This window comes from Hibiscus syriacus, unplaced genomic scaffold (genome assembly GCF_006381635.1).
Source record: "Hibiscus syriacus cultivar Baekdansim isolate YM2019G1 unplaced genomic scaffold, ASM638163v2 tig00111783_pilon, whole genome shotgun sequence".
Lineage (NCBI taxonomy): Eukaryota > Viridiplantae > Streptophyta > Magnoliopsida > Malvales > Malvaceae > Hibiscus > Hibiscus syriacus.
Window position 1 is genome coordinate 967,687 of NW_024063178.1, and position 21,629 is coordinate 989,315.

Genomic DNA, 21,629 nt, shown 5'->3' on the forward strand with positions numbered 1-21,629 from the left:
TCTTATATATTCATTTTCATTATCAAATCACTAAATTTCACAAACCTTACAATTTAGTCACATTTATGAATTCATTTAGAATTCATACCAACTTTTCCAATTAACTTAAAATGGTCCTTCACCATTTTTATTCAATTCAAATCCAATACTAAAATTTCCAAAATTAAAATAATATTTTCAATCTATTATTTTAATATTTGCAAATTTATTATTCAACCCCCTACTTTTTAATACTTACGAACTAGCCACCAAACTTTCCCAAATTTTATAATTTGATCCAAAATAATATTCTAACTTATAATTCAGTATATAAACATTAAATTACGGAAATGAACACCCATAATTGAGCATTTATATTACAAAGTCCCAAAATTTCCAAAACTTGCAAAACGATCCTTTTCTATCACAATGTTCCAAAATGATCCAAATCAACTTCCAAAGCATGTAGAATTCATCCAATATCAAATATAGATCGTAGGAAATTTTTTAATATTTTTCCCCATTTAATTTCCCCATGATCGAACCTAACTAGTACACTAGGGCTTCATTTTCATTCAATTTCAAGAATGAATTCAATCTCTTATGATTAAATTCATGCAATTCCATTCATCCTAACATCAAATTCAACCAATTTCTATTAACCCTAGCAATAGGTGAAACATATACATTCAATTCTAGATGATTTTAATCATCACACATGCTGGTAAATTAATCTACAACACCAATAATAAAAAAATCATTTATTAATTCTTCAAAATCCAACATGTTCTTCATGAAACCTAATCATGAATTTGATCACCCAAACATTTTTTCCATTAAATAATTATACCAAATGATAGAGAATTTCAAGTAGATTAATTCTCTATCTAATAGCTTAATACGAAAACCAATCAAATAAGCTTAAATTCAAATTAAATTGATATCCTTACCTTCAATGGTAGTCACGGCTAGTTGAGGAAGAAGAAGCTGAAATTTTCATGATTTTTCCACAATTATCACTTAATACACATGGCTTTATAATAATTAAATGAATTTAAAATTCATATAAAACTAGTTTACCATTTTGTCATTAATGAAACTTGATAATTTCATCCATGCCACCATATTACCTTCCAATTTAAAATTCAAAGTCAAAGATAAACCAAAAAATAACTTTCCAACTTTATCCTTGGTAATTTTCAAAAATTGTAATTTAGTCACCAAATTTCACAATTTTTGCTTAACAAGGAAAATCGACCCTAATTCCATTGATCCATGTTAAATTTCACTGTTTCAAATTGTTGAAATAATATTTCTTTCCCTTTTCTATCATCCTTCGAATTTTCATGAAATTCTGATAAGATCTGATTATCCGAATTCGTATAATACTTTACTGTTTTATAGCTTTTAATACAAATCCTGAATCAAAATTCTGATTTCCATGAAAACTTAAATTTTGGAATAAACTATTCATTTATGGGCAAAACAATATAACTTTTAAAAAATTACATTATTGGTCCCTAAACTTTTACAAAGTTTATACCTTGTCATTAAACTTTTAAAACTTACATTTTAGTCACTAATTAAAATTTTAGGGTATTACAACCTTGGTCAACATGTTGGGCTCCTAAATGTTGCCACTCAGGTCAAGCTACCATAGAGCTTGGGCTTAACTAATTGGGCTAAACGTCTAGGTTCCGAATGAAAAGGTTATGGTACATACGAACCATGATTTATTAGGATAAAATTTAGGGATCTAACCCAAAGCAGGGAAAAAACAAAGGGTTGTGCTTCAGTGCAATAACAACACAATCAAAGTATAGACGATTTGTAACGCCCTGGAATACGAGATAGAAGTTTTAGGTTTATTCGATTGGGCCCTAGAATAATTTTCCCTTAGTTTACGAAGCTTTTGACCCCAATAGATTTGATTTGGGCCATGGACGAGCCCAACAAGCCTTAAAAAGGTTATTTTTAATCTAGACCAAAATGTGGAAGGACTATGAGAGTAAATTGCCAATTTTTGAAACTAAAGTTGAATTCCCAATTAATGATGGGATGAGATCATGTCTGTTTTGTTCATATCTCTTTTTCTTCACCTAGATTGTATTCTTCCTCCATTCTTCTTCATTCTCTTCTCTCCTAAGTTAAGCTAAAGGTTGAAATGTTGAGAATTATAATCCTCCATTAAGTCTTCCAAGGTAAGAACTTCAATCTTCATCTTTCAAGCTTCTATTTAAGCCATATTCTACAAGGTTTGGGTAAGTTAACCAGAAATGTGTTTTAGAGGGCTTTATGGAATCTTGAAGTTTAATCTATTTTCAGAGATTGTTGAGTTATAGGATTGTTTTAACACATTCCTAAGTTCTAAAATGAGTTAATAACTCATTTTTCATGGTTTTGATTAATTCAAGAGAAGGGTGAGAGCTCTAAGGCAAGGGGAAGTGGAAAGCTCACTCTTGGGTGATTCAAGAACGTTTTTTAGTAGCTTGGACTCAAGGTAACACAATTCTAACTTGACCATATTGCATTTAGGTCATTGTATATGCATTTTGGTATGTTTTGTTCATTTTAGCATGCTAGAGTAAATTCATGACAAGATTTATTTTTGTTTTTTGTAAGCATAAAAGATGATAAATTTTAACCTCTAATACATCAAATAAGACTTTAAAAGGTTTCCTAGTATGAGGGGGTGTATGGGTTAGATCTAAAAGCTTTTTCGTGCCCAAAACAGGGCATTTTGGTCCGTCAATATTGGTATTGGAAGAACAGTACCTATACTATTATTCGTTAAAGGAAAAAAACCAAGCATGTTATAAGGGTAGTATCGATACCCCTTTAAGGAGTATCGATACACGGGGTCTAGTATTAATACTTAAAGGGTTGGTATCGATACTGAGGTATTTAAAAAAAATCGAAGCGAAATTTTGTAGCATTTTCGAAAACATCGAAGCCAAATTTTATATCGATACTCATGGGAGTATCGATACCTAGGGTAGAGTATTGATACTCCCCATATGAGAATCGATACCAAGCCATTTTCCAAAACATTGAAACTATTTTTGGTATCGATACTCATGGTGAGTATCGATACCCAAGGGGTCAGTATCGATATTATTGACATAGTATCGATACCTACGATGATATTTAGCCAATTTAATTTATTTGGTTCATAGGTTCGGGCTTGGGTGTTTTGAGTTCGTATAAACTACAACACTAAAAACAAACAAGTTAACTCAATTCTCACATAGAAACCAAGCAAGATAGGTATACATAAGATGGCCTTTATATGATGCTCAGGAAACAGCTAGGATACCCAAATTACTATAGCATTATGACGATCATCCTTTGTTTGTGAATACCCTGATATTGTCTATTTGGTATGCATCCGATGCATGTAAATTTCAAGTCATAATGGTACAAATTCAGACGCACGTAAATTCCAGAATCGTACCTTATTCTCTACTAGATTCGGGATATGAGTGTCTGATGTACGTAAATTTCATACCTCACCCTGACCTCTCGAGGATCCGAGGTAGACTAAGTGCCATAAGTTCTGATGCACATAAATTAATATTCTTACCCCAAACCTATCACGTTCTAGATAGACTAGTGTGTTATCTGAGATACACGTAAATTTCTCTGATCACATCACTTGGCATATCTCATGTTTGTTATGTACTATTACATGTTTATGACTTTATACACTCGCACGTTCATGTAATTAATGCATGTAGTATTGCATAGTTACTCATGGAACTTATATTGGGAGCTCAACATAGTGTTTCTGTGCGAAGGATAATAGAGGGACCGTCGAGGAGCCTATCGCATCAGTATATTCCAGATCAGCTGCTGCAGAGTATGTCTTTAGTCTATTTTAAAGAGTGTATTTTATATGGACCTTTGTACGATCGAGTTATAACTCTATTTTGGTTATACTCAATTTTGATTCCACATAATTTATGATTAATGATTTTGATTTTATTAAACATTTAAAAAAGAAATTTTTTGGGTTGACCATTTTGGTGGTTTTGTGTGGTATCGTAACCCATGAATCTTCAGGTCGGACTGGATTAGGATGTTACATTTAGTATTATCAAAGTATCCGGGTTTAGTCATTCCTAGGACTCGTGGGTCAGAGTCATAAGTGTCTGTACGAGTACATGCCCATAGATTGTAAAAAATATTTAAGTTTTTGGAATGACGATAGTGACCTCACTCTCCTTTCTAATTTCAGGATTCGATCATGGTCGACGATACGATTCCAAGTCATGAGGGCCATGAGGAGAGTCGTGCTCATTGGCCAGATATTTCGGTGACGAATACACCCTCGATTCAAATCATTAAATGCCTACGAATGTAGGAGTTGATGAGGTGTCCTTTTTCTGCGATCTGACCACTACCCGTAACAGATTGTCTGAGCCATTTCGAATTTGTGCGCTATGCCACCTCCCCCTTCTTTGCCACCCATTCAGCCCGCTGCAGCGCCTCAGAATTTCCTGATCGAGAGGATCTGTAGGTACAAGAATACTAACTTTTATTGATCTAGGGACGATGATCCCATCTCTGCAGACTAGTGGCTCCGAGAGACCCTCCACACCCTTCGTCAGTTGCACCTCATTCTAGAGGGTAAGTTATAATACATCACCGCACTTCTAAAGGGTGGCATAATTGATTGGTGAAAGATCGTAGAGTTGGCAATAGATCCAGAGAGACCCACCTTGGAGTACTTCCTGTCAGAGTTCTGTGAGAAATACATTAAAGAGGCCTACACCAACGATCTGTGCAACCAGTTCCTACACATGGCTCAGGTGATAGGATCGTACTTGATTATGAGAATGAGTTCCTTAAGCTGAGCAAGTATGAGCCTGTGCTCATTTCGATAGAGGCTTACTATTGTTGGAGGTTGAAGGAGGGCCTCTACTTGGATATTTAGACTCAGTTGGCAGCCAATCCTCCTCGTGTTTTTGTAGAGTCAACTCGCCGGGAAAAGGATGACTTTCTCAAGAAAGCTCAGGTGGTGAGTGATTTAGTGAGTTAGAATCGGTGGCCTCCCGAGATATCTAGGTTGTAATAGTTATAGATAAAGCAGTCCATGGGTCCTCAGAGTTCAGGTAGACAACCATAAGGGCAGTCTAGAGGAGTGACTCAGAGTTCAAGCAGCGGAGGTAGGTCTAATTCTCGTAAGAGACCCTTAGTATCAACTTCTGGTCCAAGCGTCAGCAAATTCGAGCAGGCACCATCTTATTTAGTGTGCTTGACTTGTGGGTGTAGACACCCTGGAGAGTGCTACCGAGCGATGAGAGGTTGCTTTAGTTGTAGGTCCTTAGACCATTTTATCAAAGACTATTCCATGGCTTAGAGTTCATCCCCTGCATCATCGTAGAGATCTACCCCATCTGTTTAGTGAAGCCAAACGTCCTTGAGGGGTATCAGAGTTAATTCATGGTAGTGTAGTAGGGGTGCTACCATATCCGAGACGATCCAGGAGCCTAGGGTAGCCTCGCACCAGTATGTCGTGCGTGCATAAGAGGAGTGTGATGTTGTGGATGTTATTTCAGGTATCTTTATAGTTTTCTCAATTCTTATTACTACATTGGTAGATCTGGGTTCCACCGACTCCTATGTTTGTTATGACTTGGGGTTTAGAGATAGGGTTCAGAGTATTTAGTCCCTAGGATTAGACGTTTTGGTTGACAAGGTTCACCATCGTTGTCCCGTAGAGTTGCAGGGTGAGGTATTCTTAGCCGATTTGATGGATCTATCATTTTGTGAGTTTTATGTGATATTAAGAATAAATTGGCTTACCGAGCATGATGCAAGTTTGAGGTGTAATACGAGATAACTTAAACTTCACAATGATGATGGGACTAAGGTAGTGATGACCAGTGGGAGCTCGGGTTGCATTAACAAGGTTGTTTCGAAGATTCAGGTTCATAGGTTATTATGTCAGAGGTACGAGGCCTTCTTAGCTCATGTTGTGCATATGTGGGTTTTTGTTTTGAAACTTAAAGACATCCGTACCGTATGACAGTTCTCCAATGTGCTCTCGAAAGAGTTACCGGGGTTACCTATTGACTGTGATATCGAGTTCAGCATAGAGGTTTTGCTCGGATCAGCTTTGGTGTCCATTTCACTCTATCGCATGGCACCGATAGAGTTGAAGGAACTAAAGAATCAAATTCAAGAGTTGTTATATAGGGGTTTCATTTGATTGAGCGTTTCATCTTGAGTAGTTTCAGTCTTCTTCGTCAAGAAAAAGGATAGGTCAATGAGGTTGTGCCTCGACTATCGGTAACTTAACAAGATGACTATAATAATCGCTACCCTCTCATTCGGATTGATGATCTGTTCGAAAAGCTTAAGGGAATATGTGTGTTCTTTAAGATTGATTTGAGGTCAGGGTACTATCAGTTGAAAGTTAAGGATGTCGACATAGCTAAGACAACTTTCAAGATAAGGTACGCCTATTACGAGTTCCTCATGATGCCGTTCAGACTCACCAATGCCACGGTGACATCCATGGATTTGATGAACTAAGTCTTCTATCCTTATTTAGATCAGTTTGGGGTGGTTCCCATTGATGATATTCTTGTGTACTTCTGCTCTAAGTAAGAGCATGATCAGTACCTCCATATCGTGTTGCAAACACTCCAGGAAAGTCAGTTATATGCCAAGTTCAGGAAGTGTGAGTTCTAGTTGACCGAATTGGTATTTTTTGGTCACGTTTTAGCAGTCGATTGTATCCACATAGATCCCCAAAAGATTAAGGCAGTGTTAGAGAGAGAATGCCTAAGAATGTCACCGATGTGTGTAGTTTCTTAAGTCTTACAGGGTACTATTGTTGTTTCGTCAAGGGTTTCTCTATGATTGTAGTACCATTGAACAAGTTTCTTTAGAAGGGAGTTCCTTTTGTATGAATGAGAAACTCCAAGAGAGTTTTGGTCAGTTGAAAGAAATCTTCACGTTAGCCCCTGTTTTGACGCAACAAGAATCAGGCAAAGAATTTACCGTATTCAATGATGCGTTGCTAAATGATTTGGGATGTATTCTAATATAAAAGGGAAAATTTGTGGCTTATGTGTCTCGTCAATTCAAGACTCACGAACTAAACTACCCTACTCACAATTTGGAGCTTATCGCATTGGTTTTTGCTTTGAAAATTTGGAGGCACTACTTAATCGGGGAGAAGTGTCACATCTTCACGGATCACAAGAGCCTTAAGTATCTGCTTACTCAAAAGGAGTTGAACTTGAGGCAATGAAGATGGGTAGAGCTTTTGAAGGACTATGATTGTGTGATCGACTACCATATAAGTAAAGCGAACTTTGTTCCTGACGCTTTGAGTAGGAATACCGTATTAGATTTGAGAGCTTTACTAGCACACCTAAGTTTGACTAATTCGGGTTACCTGTTAGCCAAGTTAAGAGTTGAGCCCGAGCTAGTAGGGAAGGTTAAAAGGTTGTAAGGTTCGGACGATCGTTTAAAGGCCCGAGTAGAGCAAGTCCTCCGAGGAGAGGCCCTAGGTTTTGAGTTATGTGATGCACGTGTACTTTTTTATGAAGGCGTTTATGTGTGTCATCCGATAAACAGCTTCATAACAAGATCCTCCATGAGGCATATTGTAATAATCTCTCTATTCATTCGGTTACAATAAGATGTATCAAGAGCTCCAACCATTGTATTAGTGGATGGCCATGAAGAGAGAAGTGTCCGAGTTTGTTGCTAACTGTTTAGTGTGCCAACAGGTCAAGGCGAAACATCAGGTTCCCTCAGGATTACTACAGCCAATTCATATTTTGCAGTGGAAATGGGAGAAAGTGAAGATTGATTTTGTAACCGGTTTACCAATGATGAGATTTTGACACGATCTTGTATGGGTTATTGTAGACATACTGACCAAATCTGCTCACCTTCTTCTGATTCGTATAGACTACATGTCAGAGAGATTGGCTCAGCTCTACATTTACGAGATTGTGAGGTTACATGGAGTTCCTATCTCGATTATATCCAACAGGGATTCACAATTCACTTCTCGATTTTGGAAAGCACTGCATGAAGCTTTGTGTACTAAACTGCATTATAACATTACCTTTCATCCTCAGACAGAAGGACAGTCAAGTGAGTTATTCACATTTTAAAGGATATGCTTAGGTGCATCGTTTGGATCTTAAGGGCAATTGGTAAGATCACTTGTCTTTGGTAGAGTTCGCCTTTAACAACAGTTTTCAGTGAAGTATTTGATGGCTCCGTATAAAACCTTGTATGTGCGTAAATGTATAACTCCATTGTGTTGGACATAGTTTAGTGACGACAAGATAGTAGGTCCGAACTTGATTCAAGAAACCGAAGAAAAAGTTCAGTAGATTCAAAGTTGATTGAAGAGGCTTCTGACACACAGAGGTCGTATGTCAATATCAAGCGTAAGAATATTGAGTTCGCAGTTGGGGACAAGGTATTTCTCATGGTTTCCCATTGGAAAAATGTACATCAATTTTAAAAAAGGGTAAGTTGACCCGCGATTCATCGGACCATATGAGATTTTAGAGAGAGTGGAGCCAATGGCATATCATTTAGCTTACCTCCACATCTTGAACTCATCCACAACGTGTTTCACATCTCCATGCTTTGAAGATACCGATCCGATCTATCCCACATTATCCCCCTTGAGCAAGTGGGAGTGAGACAATACTTGACTTATGAGGAAGAACCGATTTGAATCCTTGCTAGAGATGTCAAGGAGCTAAGAAACAAGAGGATACCGTCAGTAAAAATTTTGTGGAGCAATCATGGCGTAGAGGAGGCGACATGGGAACCCAAAGAAGATATGCAACTTTAGTATCTACACATCTTCTATTCAGGTAAATTTTAAGGATAAAATTTCTTCTTAGGAGAGAGAGTTGTAACGCCCCGAAATACGGGTTAGGAGTTTCGGGTTTAATCGATTGGGCCTTAGAATAATTCCCTTAGTTAATAAAGCTTTGGACCCAAATGGATTTTATTTGGACCATTGATGAGCCCAACAACCCTTAAAAAGGGTATTTTTAATTTGGACCAAACTGTGGAAGGATTAGGAGAGTAAATTGACCAATTTTTGAAACTAAAGCTGAATTCCCAATTAAAGGAATGATATCACGGCTGTTTTGTTCATATCTCTTTTTCTTCACCATGCTTATCTTCTTCCCCTCTGCTTCTTCATTATCTTTTCTCCCAAGTTAAGCTAATGGTTAAAACTTTGAGATTTCTAATCCTCCATTAAGTCTTCCAAGGTAAGAACTTCAATCTTCATCTTCCAGGCTTCCATTTAAGCCCTCTTTTGCAAGGTTTGGGTAAGTTAACCAAAAATGTGTTTTAGAGGGGTTTATGGAATCTTGAAGTTTAACCCCTTTTTGAGAGAGTTTTGAGTTGTATGATCATTTTAACACCTTTCTATGTTCTAAAATGAGTTAATAACTCATTTTTCCATGGTTTTGATTAATGCAAGAGAAGGGTGAGAGCTGTAAGGCAATGAGAAAGGAAATGCTCACTCTTGGGTGATTTATTAACCTTTTTCAGTAGCTTGGTCTCAAGGTAACACTATTCTAACTTAACCATACTGCATGTAGGTCATTGTATGTGCATTTTGGTATGTTTTGTTCATGTGAGCATGCTAGAGTAAATTCATGGCAATATAAATTTTTATTGTTTGTAAGCATGAAAGATGATAACTTTTAACCTCTAAGACCTCAAATAAGACTTTAATAAACTTTACTAGTCTTAGGGGAGTGTATGGGTCAGATTTAGAGGCTTTTTCGTGCCCAAAATAGGGTATTCTAGTCTGTTGGTATCGATACTAGAAGAACAATACTGATATTGTTCTTCGTGAAAGGCAAAAACCAAGTATGTTATAAGGGCAGTATCGATACCTCTTCAAGGAGTATCGATACTCGAGGTTCAATATCGATACTCAGAGGGTTGATATTGATACTGAGGCATTTTCGAAAACATCAAAGCCAAATTTGGTATTGATACTCACGGTATCGATACCCAGGGTAGAGTATCGATACTCCCCATAGGAGTATCGATATCAAGGCGTTTTCCAAAACATCGAATCTATTTTTGGTATCGATACTTAGGGTGAGTATCGATACCCAAGGGGTCGGTATCGATACTGTGCCACAGTGATTTTTGGCCAATTTAATTTGTTTGTTTAGGAGGTTTGGGCTTGGATGTTTTGAGTTCGTATAAACTACAAGTATCCAATGCATGTGAAAACAAACAAGTTAACTCAATTCAAACATAGAAATCAATTAAGATAAGTTGACATAAGATTGACCTTTGTATGATGCTCGGGAAAACAAACAACTTATATATTCTATCAATTGGGTCCTAATTTTAATTTATTAAAATTAAATATTATATAAAATTGTTAGATATAATTATAATTTTATTTTTATAGAAAGTATTTTGAGAATAAAGTATTGGTTAAAGTATAAAAAAAATAAATAATTGGTTTTAGGATAGAATTTACAAAAAGAATTGTAAAAAAAATCAAGTTGAATAAAATATAGGGTAAATTAAATATTTACTCACCTAATTATTCGCGTGGTTTCGTTTTAGTCACCAAACTATTTTTTTCAAAATCATCACTAACATTACATTTTTGGTTTCATTTTGATCAACAATCGTTAAAAAATTAACAGTAATGTTAAGATGTCACCATAAGGGAATGTCACATCATCATTGAAAAAATAAAAAATGTCAAGTCAATAGTTATGTTAATTTTTAACCGTATATGATCAAAATGAAATAAAAATCTAACATTAGTGAAGATTTTGAAAATCAATTAATTAGATAACCTAACAGAACCAAAGTGATATTTAAGTGATTAAGTACATAATTAATCTTTTTTTAGTTGAGAAATTTTCTCTAGCTGTGATAAGAAAAAGCTTTTAAAATTCATATTAATTTGGAGTAAGAGCAAAATGATATTGTTCTAAGATAACTCTCAATAATTTGACCGCATCCTAGAATCCAGAAAATTAAATTATTTATAATGATAATTTTTTTTATTATTATATACTTCATTTCTTTATTATTATAATAATTCATTGTTTTGTGACGGTATAATTTCTAATAATTTTATAAAGTATAGAATGGACATATTAGATTAAAATAAATATAAATGTTGTTGTTTAATCAGTATTTATATGTTGAAAGATATAATGCTTGAATTGATAACGACAAAGACGAGGTTGATGACTAAATAATACTCCATGTATATATCATTATTATATATGATAGAATAAAATCAATTCTTTTTTATTTTAATTTATTAAAATTAGAACCAAATTGATAGAATATATAAGTAATAGTGACCAAATGTGTAATTATATCAAATATTTTAATTACCACATTAATTTCTTCTTTATATATTAATTGCAAGAGGTTTAATTGAATGATGTAAATATTTGAGTGACCTAATTGATAAAATTTCAAATATGATGATCAAAATAAAAAGAGATAATAATAAAGTGGTCACTGATATAATTTATCTTTTATTTTAAATATTTTACTTTTAATTTTTTAATTAATTTATAATTATATAGTGGGTCTTTTAGGATTTTAAATTTTTACAAAATAAAATTGATACTCATCGTTATCGTTAGTGGTGTTTATGAAACATGGACACCCTTGTTGGTGTCCAGAGATTGGGCGGATAAATCGGTAGAATATCCCTATCCTCTGCTAAAAGCCAATTACAGGCCTTATCAAGAAACAACTACCACTATTAGCAGAAACAGCACGACCGAAAGGTAAACTTATTAATCATATTCCCTTGTCTACTGTTGCATGTATTTGAATTGCAATCGTTTTCGTTTTCTGAGATTTTGCAGGGTCAAGTCGATAACGTTCAGTCTTCCAAGGTACTTTGTAAACTTTATCAAACAATTTGCAAATAGTGTAAGAAACTTCACTTGGGCTCTGGCTTTCAGTTTCGTTTTGATCTTTAATCATGTTTGATTGATGATTCATGGAGAGAGTTTGAGGCTTTTAGCATAAGATATCCACTGGGTTTATAGGCAATGTTAACTGTTAAAATTCAATTTTATTCTTCATGACCTTTGTTAATTACTGTAATCTTCTATTAGATTTGTTATTGTGCCTATTTTTCGTATCACGAACTATACCTTGAATAAAACCTGTTTTTAGCTGTTTATGAACCCTAGTTTTCTCAGGCATAATATCAAAACTAGCCCTCAAAGTTAACTAAAATGACCATTTTGGTCCTTATTCTTTTTTGAACATTTGATCCCAATGTTTTATTTTAGGACAAAACGACACTAACATTTTATAGAATTGTACTTTGGCCCTTATTATTTTTTTCGGAGTATGTTGGCCCTCAATGTTTCATTTTAAGATAAAAAGCCCCTATTTTGGAGCTCTAATCTTGTGTTAACTAACAGTTTCCATCTGTAGAGTTTTTTTTTTTGCCCTAAACTGAAGCATGGGGGGGGGGGTAAAATGCTCTAAAAAAGAATAGGAACCAAAATGTTGGGGGCTAATTTTGGCATTATGCCTTTTTCTCAAACTATTCTGTCTTTATATTGGTAAGGATATATATCATATCGAGGTGTGTTCATGAAAAAATTTGAATCTTTTAAGAATCTTAGGATATGAGCAATATCTTTTCAGTTCAATTTTTCATTAGAGATTTAATTTTAACATAAAATCAATATATAAAGTAAAGAATTTGGAGAATTACATATACCTTTTCTTTTTCTGTATATGTATTTTTATTTCTAGGATAAATGGAAGGTGAACCAGTTAATGTTAGCGAGGTCCAAGAACTAGCTAGGCGAGCCCTTCCCAGAATGTACTATGACTACTATAGAGGTGGAGCCGAGGATGAACACACACTAAGAGAAAATGTGGAAGCATTCCAAAGAATTACGTAAGCTGTTAAGCCTGGTAATGAAATTAATTTAGGTAAAATGTTCTATTGATCTTGTTACTTCCATTCTCAGGATCTGGCCAAGAATACTTGTCGATGTTAGCAGAACCGATTTGTCAACAACTGTTTTGGGTTACAAAATTTCGGCACCAATTTTGATTGCTCCAACTGCTATGCATAAGTTGGCACACCCTGAAGGTTGGAACTTCATAGGCTGCCCTTTTCTCCTATTTCAAGTACCAATTTTATTATTTTTATTTTGTTTTTGACAGGTGAGGTTGCCACAGCAAGAGCAGCAGCTGCATGTAATACCATAATGGTACAAATATAATATAAAATATAAACAGTTTTTGGATCACTAGATTGCATTAAATGTGAGTACTGAATTGTGTTATGAATGCAGATTTTATCCTACATGTCTACTTGTACCGTTGAGGAGGTTGCTTCAAGCTGCAATGGTGTTCGGTTCTTCCAGATATATGTACCTTTTTGCTTCAACATTTTTAATTAATCTTCATTTTTCAGAGCAATTTATTGTTTCCGATTTCAAATCACCAAGGCAAGATTTATCCTTTTCTGGTCAGGTATACAAGAAACGAGATATAACAGCTACTTTGGTGCAGAGAGCTGAAAGATGTGGATACAAGGCCATCGTCCTAACAGTTGATACTCCTAGACTTGGTCGAAGGGAGAAAGACATAAAGAACAAGTGACATAGTGTCTCCTTTTTATCAATTTTATTTCATTTTGACAGATTTATGTAACTTCTTTTTATGCTGTGGATAGGGCAAAGACTTTGTTCCCCAATGTTGTAGAGAACATTAACTCATTCATTAACACATACGGCAAACTGAAATTTACTAAGTTTGATAATTTCAAACTTTTTGCAGAATGGTTGCACCTCAATTGAAGAACTTTGAAGGCCTCATAACAACTGCAGTCTCCAGTGCAAGTGAAAATACTTTATTTTCCCAACTGTTGCTAAATATGGAATGCTTATATCCATGCCCATAAAAAGTGTGATTTTGTTTCCTGTTATCTAGTTTATGGTATACTTTTCTTAAAAAATATATTTTTGAGACAATTTTGGCCTGGTGTCATATGTGGGTATATATGCCTTGGATGAGGCAGTATTGGTGTTCCGAAGCCAAAAGTCTCAGTACTAACTTTGGGTTCACTGATAATATATATGTTTATTCCGTCTTAGTTTCTCGGAATATAACTAACTTGCAAGTTCTGGTTGAAGTTGAGATTCATTGTAAGCCCTTAATATTCATCAAGTTTATTAAACTTTTACAGGATGACGGTTCAAATATAGAAGCATTTGCCAAGAGTACATTTGATGCATCTTTTTCTTGGAAGGTATAAATCTAAACCGATAAACTGGATTGGTCAACTTTTCACCTGCTGTTTGGAATTGATATTTCCCATACTTATATTCGTTGTAAATGATGGATATGCAGGACTGATCTTAACAGTTATGTTGTTTAATTAAAAATAAACTTTCATAGTTCATTTAGTCATTAAGCATGTAAGCATCCTTGTTTTTCCACTCATGTTAACTCGACGCCATTCATTGCGACATTTGCAGGACATAGGATGGTTAAGATCTATCACAAATTTGCCGGTTCTGATCAAGGGAGTACTTACTCGTGAAGATGGTAAGAAGAGGCTCATCAAATTAGTTGCATTATAGTTCCTTGCTGTATTGTAAATGATGAAAATGGATATTCTCAACTTTTTCAAATAGAAATGCATTTACAAGAACAATTGCTATTTCTTTTCTTTCTATTATTAAATTGACAAAGATAGGTCTTTTGAAACCAGTTATCCCTTGGAATTCTAGAAAGGAGCCATTTTCTTAGCTGAACTTCATGCTCTACGATAAACAGGGGCCTACCTAGGCTGGCTCATCCCATGCCCAAAAAAAGGGTAAATTATTTAGTAGTCATCCATCTATTATTTAGTTTCTGTTTTGGTCACCCAACTGTTATTTTTTTTAAATCATACCTTACGTTATATTTTGGTTCTATTTTGGTCATGTACCTTTAAAAAATTAGCGGTGATGCTGACATGTCATCATAAGGTGATGCCATGTTAGCATTGAAAAATAATTTAAAAATGTCACGTCAGCATCACAGTTAATGTTTTAACGGCATGTGATCAAAACAAACCCAAATTGTAACGTTAGATATGATTTTGAAAAAAATAGTTGTTGAGTGACTAAAACGAAATTAAGCAATAGGTAGGTGACCAAATAGATAGTTTATCCTAAATAGAAATATGTGTAATTATGTTAAAAATATCGGTCCAATTAATATATCTTTTTCTAAATTTAATCCAAATATATCTATATATATAATTGTTACTATATTTTTAAATTAAAAATATATAAGAATTGAGTTAGATAATTTTTTTATTATATTTATATTGGCCCAACCTATAATTTTTTGTTCCTGGATTCAAATACCTTATATTGCTACCTCTTGAAGTTTACTTGCTTGGTTTGAAATGTAGAATATGTTTGGATATTCTTAGTAGTTCAAGTGTTCTGCCCTTGTACGAAAAAAATAAACAGCTTTACTCTTTCTCATATCATGAACTACTAGAAATATCCTATGATGCAGTTATGCTATAGGAAATGCTCTTTGCTTGATTAGTGCTATCTGCTTCCCTTGGAAAATTAAATATTTCCTCGTATATGCAACACCGTAGACATAGGTTAATATTTTCATTCAGAGTTTTTAATTATTTAAAATCAAGGCTGTTTGTTCCTTTCTGTTGCTCTTAAGTTTACTTGTTGACATACAAAGAATCACTTGAATTTGATATATCAAAATTGGCAGCAATAAAGGGTGTTGAAGTAGGGGTTGATGGGATTATCGTCTCAAATCATGGGGCTCGCCAGCTAGATTATGCTCCATCAACTATTTCTGTTCTAGAAGAGGTAAAACCTCTAATGCTTGCAACGGCTTTTAGATTTATAACATGATTACATTTGCATGGGAAGTGGCTAATGCATGGAAAATCATATTTTTTGGGATTATATGAGCGAATATGATGCGCAAGTAAAATTTGTTAATTTTTTATTTAACACTAAAGTCATTTACTTCAAAAAGAATATGTAGTCTATTATTTTTAAAATAAAACTAGTTATTTATCTCACTAGATAAATTTGTAAATTAATTGTATATCAGTTTATTTTCTTGTTTTATTCTTAAAACTTAGGTGTTTAACCATAGATAGATTAATTTGTGAGCTTTCTAAAATTAATTATGGTGTTCAATTGGTCGGTTCGGTTAACCGACTGAACCAAACTACCTAAAATTCATTAATCGAAGTTCGGTTAATTTGGTCGGTTAGTTTGATTAAAATCCCGAATTTTAAACACTCCTAAGGCTAAGTAATATATAAATAATATAAGTAATATATTAAATATTTAATAATTTTGGTTAGTTAAGTTAATTAACCGATAGCCAAATTTGGAAAAAATCATTAACCGATAAACCCAAAAAAATAACTTCAATTCAGTTGGGTAAGACCGAAGTTTGAATACTCCAAAAATCAATAATTAATTCAATTGATTAAAGGGATAATGTTGGTTTAGTTTTCATTGCGAATGACATTAACTCTTTATTTTCTTAGATTAGTCATGTGCTTGCCAAGTTTTTTCACCCAAAGCTGCTTGGTTCTCGCTTCATAAAATGATATAGGTTATTGTTAAATACTTGTTAACTGCCTTGTTTCTTCCCTTATGCGTCTTCTTTGCTATGGTTTTCAGTATGTTTTCCTAGCTTTCTATAGTTGTAATGTCTTTATACTTCCCTGATCATGTGTTATCTGATGCTTTCTTCAAAGATATAATAAACTTCCTTAAGAATGAAGACAAATGGATTTTTCAATAATTAGTTTTTCAAGAGCAAGGAAGTATAGTCTATGTAAGATAAGATTAGAGTTTATTCTGCATCTTATCTAATTAAGAGACTATATAAGATTAAATAGAATATTAGTTAGAGTTGGTAAATCTGGCTATTTAAGGCCTAACCTATGTAGTCATTTTGTATGAGAAAAGTTGCAGAGAATACAATCTCTTCTCTGTTTCAAATTGTCTTCTCTATTTTGACATGGTATCGGGCTAGGTTTCACACCTAAATCTACTCCATGATGAATCCTCCCACCTTATCAATGGAAGTTAGTTTAGGATCTGAACAAAGTCCTTACCAAACCAATTTAGTCGATAGGTATTCATCTCGGCCAGATGAATACTTCTCGGCGTCCGTGACCTTTCTTCTACAAACAGACAACACATCTACACATAAATAGAAAACTATGAGATTTAGATCACATGACAGGTGATATCAGCCTATTCCAGAGTCCAGATCTTTCAATCTTTAGAAACACTAAGACAAACAGATGGATCTCTTTTAAAAGTTAAGGGATCATCACAATTCAAGCGACAGAATCTCTATATTTCTTCTGTGCTTTATGTTCCTCACTTAGCCTGCAATCCTCTCTCTGTTAGCAAGCTTTCCCATGATTGACAATATTACATTGAATTAATTCCAATTTTTGTAAATTCCAAACACTGGAATCGAGGGAGGTGATTGTCAGTGTTTAGTTCTGTGATGGACTCTAGACACTCAATGAGAAACCTCCTCCAAGATAAGTTCACTCGAGTTGCGCTTCTCAATCTGTTTCTACATCCTCTTTTACTTCAAAATTCTTTTCCAGTTTTATTCTGTTATGGCAATTTAGGCTGGGATATCCCAGTTTCCATTATCTTGCAAAACAGTTTCTTGTTCATAAAAACCCTAATTCATTCTTGTGTGATATCTGCCAAATTCCCAATTTTAATAATCCACAGTGATATTAGGGCCTTTCTGAAGTTAAAAACCTCAGTGGATCACGTTGGTTCGTATCATTCATAGATGATCATTCTATGACAATACGGACATTCTTAATGAAAGACAAATCTAATACTGGTGAGAATTTCAACCCTTTTCAACCCACTCAAAACACTATCCCATCCAAATGAACTCGAAACCATCAAAATAAAGTCCACCCTTTTCCATAAAAAAATAGCAACCTCTCCACAAAAGACATCTTTCAAGACTCCTCAACCATCATCCTCAGGCCCGTTCATTAGCTATTGTAACTTGTGATACGTCACAGGATCTCAGAATTTGAGGGCTCACACTTAAAAAAATCTGCTAACTAAAAAAATAATTTTCCCACTGTAGGCGCGTGTGAGGAAAATTCAGTGTAGAAAACTTAATTTCATGTTTGGAATTTTTTTATTTTGTAAGAAACAATACTCCCTCCTTGTATAGACATGAACTTTCTATGTTTCAAGTTCAGTTTGGGATGATCAGGCCCGTCCCAAAAGATGTAGTCTTGTGCTATTTTTTTAAAATGAGACCCCTAAAATATTACATAACTCAGAGCATGCCAAGAATTGTAATTGGATCTTACTGCCTCAGACAAGTATGGGTCTTCATCTAGCGAAACCTATGTTCCATTTATAGATAATTCTGATTTCTCTATTACTCAAAGAAAGGGTATTAGAAAATGCACGAGCCATCAAATTCAGAGATACATTGCTTATGGGAAATTAATGCCATCGTTCAAAACATTTAGTATGTCACTTGAAAAAATTTAGATCCCAAAGACCATACAAGAAGCAATGGAAAATTCAGAGTGAAAGAAAGTTGTGGAAGAAGAAATCAATGCCCTATAAAACAATGATACGTGGGTCCTTACTGATCTACTTTGAGGAAGAAGACAATGGGCTGTAAATGGACATTTACAGTCAATCATAGTTCGGACGGAAGTGTTTAAAGATCAGGCAAGATTGGTGACAAAAATATTCACGCAATCCTAATGATTTGACTACCAAGAGACCTTTTGACTAGTAGTAAAATTGAATAGTGTTCGAGTATTGTTGTCACTATCAGTAAACGAAGATTGACCCCTCTAAATACTTTTGAAGATGTCTACATATAAAGTTCCCATGTCTTATAAAAAATAAATAAATAAAAAAATAAATAAACTCTAACCCATAAGGTATGCAAATTGAAGAGATCTTTGTATGGCTCGAAGCAATCACCAATAGTTTGATTTGATAAATCTTCCAAAGTTTTGGTTAAAAATGGATACAAACAGTGTCAATTTGATTAGAAACTATTCTTGAAAATTTCTCCAAGTATTCCTATACGTGGATGATATCGTCGTAACTGATAATTACACTAGAGAAATCAGTAAATTAAATGGTCTTTTGGCTACTGAATTTGAAACTAAAAAACTTGGTTCATTCATATTTTTCCTGGGGAATGGATGTATATAGATAATAATAATAATAATAAAAAACTGGAATCATTCTCTCTCAATGGAGGTACATAATGGATTTACTCACTAATACTAGTATGTTGTGATGCAAGCGAGCCAATACTTGTATGGATCTGAAATTAAAATTAAGGAAGGATGGCATGGGAATTCCGGTAAATACGGATCAATATTAAAGGCTTGTTGGTAAATTAATTTATTTATCTTTAACGAGACCAGACATTGCTTTCCAGTAAGCATCTTGAGCCAATTTATGCTGCTCCTAGAGAAGAACACCTTGGAGCAGTCAACAAGAATTTATCTCACGATAACACCTGGATAGGAACTGATTTCAGGAAGAGTGAGAATAGCAAGGTAGAAATCTTTTTGATGTTAGCTGGACTAGAGCGTTAACTGACAAGATCCACGAATGATTATTGCTCATTTGTCTGTGGAAATTTGGTTATGTGGAGAAGCAAGAAACAAATTCGGGTGTCAAGAAGTAGTGTTGAAGCAGAATTTCAAACACCAACACTTGGAATTTGGGTAGAAATGTGGATATAATTTTTTTAAAAGAATCGAAATTGGACTTTAATGGATAATTCTAGGTACAAAGTGACAACCAACCTATATCAACATTGACTTAAATCTTGTCCACCATGACAGAATCAAACAAGTGAAAATTGATAGACTTTATTTCTGAAGGTCAATAATAATTCATTTAAATTAAACTACGTTCCTACACAATAATGACTTATATATGTCATCTCTAATGCCGTTCCAAGAGGAAACTTTGATGAGCTCATATCTAAGCTAGGACTCTACTATATATACTCACCAACTTGAGGGGAGTGCAGATTGTAGCCACATAAATTGAAGTTTATTCTAAATTTAGTATTGGAGATTTATTTTTATGTACGTTATACTCTACAATATATGTTCACCAACCAGAAATGAAATGGATAACACATGTATTATAAGAACATTTGCGTTAAGCATCCATTTCCATGCTTTTCGGATATATATCGAACAAATTTTTTTTCACTATGGCCTTTGCAGGTGGTTGGTGCAGTTAAAGGAAAGGTTCCTGTTTTATTTGATGGAGGAATAAGGCGGGGAACACATGTTTTCAAGGCCTTAGCTCTTGGTGCGCAAGCTGTCCTTGTAAGTTCATTCTGTGTTCAACTTCCCCTCCCACTCTTCCTTGGCAAGTGTTATCGTGCTTCCTGCTCTATTGAAGCACTGTTGCTTGAATTACGTTTGCCTAGTACTTTCTTGGAGATTGACATGTTAAGAGTTGCAGATTGGAAGGCCTGCTGTGTATGGGCTTGCAGCTAAGGGAGAATACGGAGTAAAAAGGGTCATCGAAATGCTGAAGGATGAACTTGAGCTCACCATGGCCCTCTCCGGCTGCCCTACTCTCAACAATATTTCCAGGAAGCATATCAGAACCGAGAATGACACACCCCATTCCATGCTTTAAAGCTAGACAATATTGTTGAATCTTATTCATAAATTTGTTCAGATCATAACAAATGTGTTGTATCGTGTTCCAAATTTATCCTAATTGCTTTAAAATAATAGCCTAAGAGAAACTTGGTTAATAAACACAGGTGACTCGGTCGTTCTGGTAAATAATCTAGGAAGATTGCAATGGAAATTTACTAAGGTGAAGGGATGGATCCAGGAGGGGAGGGGGTTGTCGCCCCTAAAAATTTCAAATTTTTTTTATATATTTTAATTTTTTTTATATTCTTATTAAAAATCGATTTTCATCCCTCTTAAAATTTTATAAGTTTGTCTCCCATTGATTTTATATATTCACAACCCCTAATTTAATTTTTTTTCTTTCCTGTGGGTGCTAGAAAGCACAAGCATGAACACATAACACGAGTATGACATGAAACATATGCAATAACGCTCCTTGGGCTCGTGATGGTGCGGGAGGAGTTTGACTTAAGTTTTAAAATTGAATGGGGTGAAGTTCGGATTTGGAAAAATAAATTGGTTTGAAACTGTCGTCGATATTTGTGTTAGATAGGTCGAATACTTAAAAATGCTTTTTAAATAAGATTAATATTTTTAAAAAAGAAAAAAATGATTGCGACAAATCGTATTTATTTTTTTATTCAATTTTAAGTCCACTCTTACTGGAAAATGTTTCAATCAATGGTCAATTGGGCAACATGTTTCAATTATCAGAGATGTATAAAATAGAGATCGATGGACTCTTAATCTATTTTAAAAATTTTAAATTTTAAAATATTTTAATATTTTATTTTTATTAAAAAATTATTTTTTACCTTTTAAGAATTTATAAATTTATACCTTACTAAAATTTTAGAAATATATGTTAATCACGCTCCCTGCATAGCATGCTTAAGAGCAGAAAGAA

At 34.3% G+C, this 21,629-nt stretch overlaps 1 protein-coding gene across 3 annotated transcripts; it reads left to right on the plus strand.

The window, feature by feature from the left end:
• The first annotated feature begins 11,665 nt into the window (after window positions 1-11,665).
• On the plus strand, window positions 11,666-20,752 carry LOC120170562 (peroxisomal (S)-2-hydroxy-acid oxidase GLO4-like). 3 transcript variants are annotated; one of them, XM_039178511.1, is made up of 13 exons: window positions 11,666-11,774; window positions 11,856-11,885; window positions 12,766-12,913; window positions 12,987-13,111; window positions 13,186-13,232; window positions 13,317-13,394; window positions 13,498-13,622; window positions 13,804-13,861; window positions 14,213-14,275; window positions 14,505-14,574; window positions 15,760-15,860; window positions 20,294-20,398; window positions 20,538-20,752. In XM_039178511.1, the coding sequence occupies exons 3-13, from the start codon at window positions 12,771-12,773 to the stop codon at window positions 20,715-20,717; spliced, it is 1,095 nt and encodes a 364-aa protein (XP_039034442.1). In that variant the 5' UTR covers window positions 11,666-11,774; window positions 11,856-11,885; window positions 12,766-12,770; the 3' UTR covers window positions 20,718-20,752. The 3 variants fall into 3 exon arrangements, with proteins under 3 accessions (XP_039034442.1, XP_039034441.1, XP_039034443.1); XM_039178510.1 differs by lacking the exon at window positions 11,666-11,774 and having other exon boundaries at window positions 11,871-11,893; window positions 12,759-12,913; XM_039178512.1 differs by lacking the exons at window positions 11,666-11,774; window positions 11,856-11,885 and adding an exon at window positions 11,901-11,922.
• The last annotated feature ends 877 nt before the right edge of the window (window positions 20,753-21,629 follow it).